The sequence below is a fragment of the Cryptotermes secundus genome, unplaced genomic scaffold, assembly GCF_002891405.2.
Source record: "Cryptotermes secundus unplaced genomic scaffold, Csec_1.0 scaffold843, whole genome shotgun sequence".
Taxonomy (NCBI): domain Eukaryota; kingdom Metazoa; phylum Arthropoda; class Insecta; order Blattodea; family Kalotermitidae; genus Cryptotermes; species Cryptotermes secundus.
In genome coordinates, this window is record NW_019731994.1 from 725,078 (window position 1) to 732,301 (window position 7,224).

The following is a 7,224-nucleotide window of genomic DNA, read 5'->3' on the forward strand; positions in this document are numbered from 1 at the left end:
CTCTTGCAGCCCGCGGTCGTATTCTTCCAGGACAGTCACGTCAGCAAGTAGAGAAAGTGAGGGTGGGCAGACACATCGAACTTTCCCACGATATCAGAGAAATTCAGGAATGAAAATGACGTTACATACGAGGTTGATGCATTTGTGCATGTCGTACTAAGCAAGGTATAAAAACAGTTGCTTTATGAGGAATTAGTTCGTACCATTGAATATTTGACGCAATAGACAAGGTGTCGCAGAAACCGATGTTGCTATAACCAAGTTTTACTGTATTTTGTTTATAACATTTTGTTTGATATGGTGATTATTCAGTGAGGTCTAAGGAAAGATAATTTCTGGCTCTTTATAATGTGAATTGTATAGAAGTAGATTCATATCTGCAGCAAGCGAATGCAAAGATCAGTGATATGCACAGAAGCAATGGGAACTTGTTTTGTGCTACAATCCAGTTCCTTTCATACTTCCGAAAATCTTTTGCAGGCAAACATGTAATAATATCATTTGAAATCCATTTTCCTGTGAAAATGTATACTCAGGTAACAGTGGCATACTGGGGGCTAAGGTACTTGTTCTCCTGGGATATGGTCAATTCTCTTTTTAATGTCGAAGTATATAGGATGTAAAATGTTAATTAAGAAAGTAAGTTTACTCATAAGCACAATAGACCACTGTGGGTCGCGGTGCAAGGGCCGAGAAGGCCCACTACTTATACATTCATTCAAGTTTACTCATTCATTTAAGATTGGGAATGTTTTCAAATCACATCCAAAAACTACTGCAATACTTGCACATAGCTTTAACAGTTATGGCTACCCTACATGCTGACAAGAGTACAGAATGAATTTCTTCTTGTCTTTGGGTGTTTGGTAGGAAACAGAACTCCAGTAGATGGGTGGCATTAATTTCCATCTGTATCAGATATCATAATATTTGTAATTCATTATTCTTAATGTCTTTGAGCAGTCTGTGGCAATATTATGCTTTTGTATTCTGATGAAAATAAGTGTGGCATTGATAGTATGAAATTATTCCTGAAATATCTGAACTGTGTGCAGCTAAGAACGGTACTATCTTATGGTATATAACACCGCATAGTCCATTGAAAGTCAACTGACATTTTGGAGGAGCATATTGCTTCAATCTTCAGAGTCTGCTATGCTTGCCACTTGCTTTCACGCTGGTCTCTTTCTCGGCTTATTCTTCGACCCTGAAGATGGAGGTGATGTGTTCATCTGAAACATCAGTTGACTTTTAACAAACTAAACAGTGTTATATCCCAGAAGAAAATACTCTTCAGAGCCACCACTGTGAGAACCTTGAGTCCTTCATATGCTAACATTCACATGCAGATACTATGGGAAACTGTTTGCAGGTGAACCACAAGTTTCCTGACCGAATTGTGATTTATCGGGATGGCGTGGGCGATGGGCAGCTGCAAGTGTCAGCAGACTATGAGGTGCCTCAGTTTGTGGATTGTTTCCAACACATTGCCCCTGACTACCACCCAAAGCTTACCGTGGTGATATGTCAGAAGCGAATCAATACTCGAATCTTCTCAGCCCTTGTAAGTTGTTGAACCTTGCGCATTGGTCTGAGTGAGGTTGCATGCCTAGTCTGCGTAGAGGTCACAAGACAGTAAATGTGTGTAATTCAGGGTTCAGTGGGAGTGTTCGCTGAAATGGTTTGTACAAGTAGGGCAGTAACATCCATACATTATGTTCAGTGGAGGTGAAATATGCCCATTCACTGAAAAATTGAGAAGTCAAATAAGGATGGTTAGGTTTTATTGCTTAACGAAGATGTTTTTGGGTGACGAGAGAAGAGAGACAGGAGTGAAATGTGTTATGGGAAGAAATGGATGTTTCTTGATAAGTGATAAGGGACTGAAAAAGCAGAAGAGTGAGATGGCTTGGCATTACTGGATGAATGAAGGAGCCAAGATGGTACAGCTAAAGAAAGCGGCTGCTAGCCTTGTAAGCAGCATACAGAAATTTTAGTATTTACATGATGTGAGGTGGGTGGCCAGCAAAGTAGGAGATCTCACTGCTCATCTGAAGAACTGGAAATCACTCTTCACCTAAACTTGTCACTTCAGAAAAAGACTGCTCTGTAGTTGCTAAGGGTTTTTCTTAGCTCACTAATTTCAGGTTTGTTCACATGTTCCATATTCTGCTGGACTGTTTAGGGACACACAGGTAGCTCTTAACATGTATGTGTATGGGGCTAATTCATAGCTGTAGTAGTGAAGCTGTAAAGATGTGTTTAGTCATTGCAGTGTAAATCCCCAAGAGGCACACCGTTTTTCTGGCTTCCACATGCCAAGAAAATTTGTTGTGTTCTATGTGACTGGAATGTAGACACAAACTTGGAGCACAGAACCATACTGCACACCTTCATACAGGACTGCATGAGCTGTTTTGTGTTTCAGAATGCAGAAGTAAGTCAAAAAGGTTATGAGAATGCACCTCCTGGCACCATAGTGGACCACACTGTCACCAGAAGGAACTGGTATGACTTCTTCTTGGTGAGCCAGCGTGTTCAGCAGGTACAGGGATTCCAGGACATACATGATTATGGGCAGTTCTAAGTCCTTGTATGATTTTTCCTCACCAAAGACTTCTCCACTGTCAACACATTTTTTTCAGTGCTCTATTTTTAATCCTACTCATTGTGTTGCCTTTGACAATAATGGGCCAAATCTGGCGGGCTACAGACAGTATGTAACATTTTAGGTTTATTCAGTTAAATGCCCATTCTGTGTAAGTTAAATTCAAGAATACAAATTTCTTAATTCATTTTTAACAAGAATTTTCTGGAAATTATTTATTGTTTATAACTTGAATACTAAGAGTCATGAAGTTGCAATGCTTTGTCTTCTTTCTACATGAACGGTTTATGAAGGAAATACATAGATCATAGATGGGGGGTGAGGGATGGGGGACTCACGTACTGTTGTTGAGATGATCTGTGTTGCAACACCAGGCAGACCTTTGGAAAGCAGATGTGGCCATAATTGGTCATTCACTGTATTAGTATAAGGACACGTGCTTGGTCCAGCTAGTTCAGTGTTATATATACAGGGTGTCCCAGGAGGAATGTGCCAGACTTCAGGAGGATGTTCCTTGTGTTAAAGTGTGCTGATATAACCTAAAACACAACAGCTGTCAACACAACAAAACTCAGTTTTAATTTTGATCTTTATTGCTGCTACATGTTTTACTTGCATAAGACCACCATCAGGCCGATGGATCATATCATAGCGATATGGATCCTTATTGGTGCAACACCTTGCATTATATACTACATAAAACTTTTGCTTCAAGTTGATGTTATAATTGAAGTAGCAAATACATAAGATAAAAGATAAATAAAAAGATATATCATATATAGAATTTATATTGTGTTGAATGTATTATTAAAAATATTAAAAATGTTGAAAAAAATATTAAAGGATTTCTGATGGTAGGTTAAGAATATGTATGCCAACTTAAACTTTTAAGGTTTCACTGCTATTGTATAGAAAATTAGGCATGTATGTTGTTTGTAGGTCTTTGTTGTAAAAGCTTTCTGCGTAGTAAGCCCAGTTGTGAAGCCCAAACACAAGTTTCTATGATGTACGGATTGTGGTGTGTGGATATTGGTATGCTGTTCCCATGATATGTATCTTTATATAATCATAGAATATGGCATGTGTGTTCCTTGTCTGGACGTGTATACGTTTGGTGTGTTCTACACTGTGCAGTGGTTTGAAGTAGATGCTTGAAACAGATGAACGAATCAGTTTCACGTGACTGCTCCTGTGACCACAAGCTGGCCTGCTAATCTTATACAAGAAGTTAAAGAAGAAGTTAGTTGTGTAGAATGCAGTGTGATTGTATATCGGTAGAAATTTGCTCATGTCATAAGAAACTTGGTGCTGTTTCAGGGCACTGTGACCCCAACACACTATGTGGTCATATATGACAGCTGCAACATGAAGACAGACCATGTGCAGTGGCTCACTTACAAGCTGTGTCATCTATACTACAACTGGCCTGGTACCATCAGGGTGCCTGCCCCTTGTCAGGTGAGTCTTGGTGCATGTTTACCTCCCTGTTACTGGCATGTAGCAGAGGTGATTGGCAAGGAATCCCATGTTTTAATGGGTTGTAATTCATTAAATAATAGACTTAAAAATTTGTGATATTTCTTTTAAATACTAAATGAACTTCAGGGAGCAGAGTCCTATTGATCACACAGCTGGTCAAGAAATTCTCTGCCCTCTGTGAAACCCGAAGGTTCGTTATTAAGTTCCCAAGGGTAGTGATTCTTTTAATGTGTTGCAAAACATATACTTAGGATGACGGCCATTGTTCACATTGCTTGCTGGCACACTTTATACCTTATCATGATTTCTGTTTCAGTATGCACACAAGTTGGCACAGTTGGTGGGACAGAGCATACACAGTGCACCAAGTGAGAGGCTGTCAGACCGTCTGTATTTCCTGTAACTTGCCATTGGAACGTGGCTGCTCACAAGTGGTTTCTCCATTTAGTCATATTTGGTGAGCCATCTCATAGATGCAGAGTGAGTCAGTGGCTGGCAGGTTCTGTTTTATTGCTTCTTTCTAGAAACTGTTTCCCACATGCACAGACATTTGATTGTGTACTTAATGAATTATCTGAATTCCAGCCACATTCACCCCTTCTTTGGTGACTGAACATTATATACTGACATGGTCTTCAAAATGTATGTTGGTAGGTTTTCCCTCAATACTTCGGTTTCCCCGGCCAATTTTCATTCCACCAGATTCTCCATCATAATCACCCTGGGCAGGTACAATAGGCTCATCAGTGGCCGATGTGCCAAGTGGACCCAACTAGACTCCATCCCCCACTGCGAATTTAAAAAATGTTAAATTTTATACTTCACTGTGCATCAATTTGTGGCTGGAGGCTAGGTGGGTCAGTGGAGCAGCACAGGCTGTAGTGACTGCTATGGTGGAATGCCCATTAGTGTTCAAATCTGCTGCTCCTCAAAGAACTCTTGAATGGGTGTTCCACTTTTGTGAGAAAATATCTTGTCAGGTGGTTGTTGGAATCTACTGTGAAAGTTCCTAAGGTAGAGCAACTGAGATGGGCCAGACGTATGGCCAGAATGGATGCTGGTGAACCCACAAAAATGCTAACCTTGGTAGGCTAGATGGGTGAAGGGACCGTAGTAGACCAAAATTCCAGTCACTGTGTAGTACAGGAAGCATCTGAAACTGCTGAAGTCAATGAAAGGGAGTTCTAGAAAATATCGGCAGAGGAGGCCAAGACCCAAGTTGGGTTGCACACCCTTCTGCATGTTAATGTGTTCTCTGCAATTTTCAACTTGGGGGATGGGTGTGGTCCTCAGGAAGTTATGTGTGCTTGGCTTGTAGGGAACAGATGTACAGTAAGCAGGCTTACATAACTAAGGTGGAGATTCTAATATGCACATGTGTGGGGTGAAGACTTTTCATCTGCTTTGCGAATCAAAGCTCCGTAACTAAATGAGGCAGAAAAATAATTTAGAAAGAAATGTTATCATTGTCACTGTGCCATTGGGATGAATTTTTTTTTAAATATACAAATTTGGTCTTCTTTTAATTTTTTGACTAAACCTGGTAGTGACAAATTGTGCATATTGTACCATGTTCTGACACAGGTTGCCATGCTTCTTTGGGTTCTATTAGCAGAATTTCGAATTGACATTTTTTATGATGAGACAAGGGACCCAGTATCCTAATTTTTGTTTACTTGCTTTATGTTAAAAGGAAAATTATATGGAATAAACTTTTAGTTTCCAAGAGAGAAACCATATTTTCATAAAGGTAGCATGCAGTGCCTAAATATATGGCCATTGAGCTCCTTGTTTTCTGCTGAACTTCAAAGTCATTGGAAATGTTAAACACAAAAATATTTGTTTTCATGAGCCTGTTGCTGCAGATGTGTGAAAGAAAAGTATCCTTCTTTGTGATCCTTTATAAAATGGAAATGAAGCCTGAAGAAAGGAGGTAGAAATGTATGAACTGCACTGTGAGTTACGAAAGCAGATATATTTATTTTTATCTTCCACCTAGATAAAGAAATATGGAAATTAAGTTGATATTATTAGTTACAGGGCATTTGAAAATACCTTCGACTTTTATCCTAGAGCTGTAAGTCCTGAAAATGGAGCCACTGAAATGTTTATTTTTAACTTCCTTTTTCACGAGGACCAAGAAAATTATTCTGTCCTGAATATTAACTACAGGGATCTTCAGTATATGTTTGCTGTATTCTAAAGCATGAGACAAAAAAACAAAAGCACCAAGAAGAAAACATTTTAATGTACCTCTCTTGATTTTCTGTTGAATTTCATTGGACAGTTTTAGTAAATATGGGATTTGAGGTTTTCACAGTTGTGAAAGTTCATATTGTGGCCTTCATGGTCATGATATTCTGTAGCATGGCAGTGGTTATGAATGTTTCAGATGAATATACTGTCTCCATCATCAGGGTAATATTTAGCCAACTTTAGAAGGGGTAGAGGTGGGGGAACATCGTGGAGACCAGGAAGAGTAGCCAGTGAGTGAAAGAGCAGAGGCCCTGGAAAAAGCAATTATAGATTATCCCTTTAGGTGCCTCAGGCAGAAGGAGCAAGAGGCCCTGAGAAGGGCAGTTAGAGCCATTACAAGGGCCATTTGCAGAGTAAGGCCAACTGGAGACTAGTTCTTAGAAACAGCATTCTTTCATTCTCTCAGGGTGTGAATGAGAGAGTCCCACCATCTCCCCAGGCCCACTGTCCTTCCCCCATCCCCTCCTGCAGTGTGGTTCATGTCTGCATTTGAGACTGAGCTCCAGGACATTGGTACTTGTCCACCAGACTATACAGTGTCACACCTTAACAGTATGACTTGTGTAGTAGATCTACTACTGTATTTTTTTAATACAATCCACACATTTTTACCCAGAATTGACACTTTTAAATTCATATGTGTGGCTTATTAGCTGTCGTTAAAGAAAGGAAATGTCATAAGATTTTCCGGACATGGTAAAGGTACATAATTCATTGTTGTGACCAAGAAATGAAGTGGAGGCGTGGAACTATTCACTGATGGTAAGACAAGTGTATGTTGTAGTTTACACCCAACTTACTTTAGTGAGAAATGTGAAGAACATTGTTGAAAATGAGAATATTATGTAAGTGTATAATCCCTCCCTCCCCATTTCAAAATT

At 39.6% G+C, this 7,224-nt stretch overlaps 1 protein-coding gene across 2 annotated transcripts in view; it reads left to right on the forward strand.

The window, feature by feature from the left end:
* LOC111867468 (piwi-like protein Ago3) overlaps nt 1-4,827 on the forward strand; it is a 27,857-nt gene extending 23,030 nt beyond the window's left edge. For both annotated transcript variants that reach the window (XM_023857365.2, XM_023857364.2), the window contains exons 15-18: nt 1,373-1,564; nt 2,429-2,545; nt 3,926-4,066; nt 4,404-4,827. In XM_023857365.2, the coding sequence (XP_023713133.1) occupies nt 1,373-1,564; nt 2,429-2,545; nt 3,926-4,066; nt 4,404-4,490 (537 nt within the window). In that variant the 3' untranslated portion in view covers nt 4,491-4,827. The remainder of the gene's footprint in view (nt 1-1,372; nt 1,565-2,428; nt 2,546-3,925; nt 4,067-4,403) is intronic.
* Nucleotides 4,828-7,224: the final 2,397 nt, after the last annotated feature.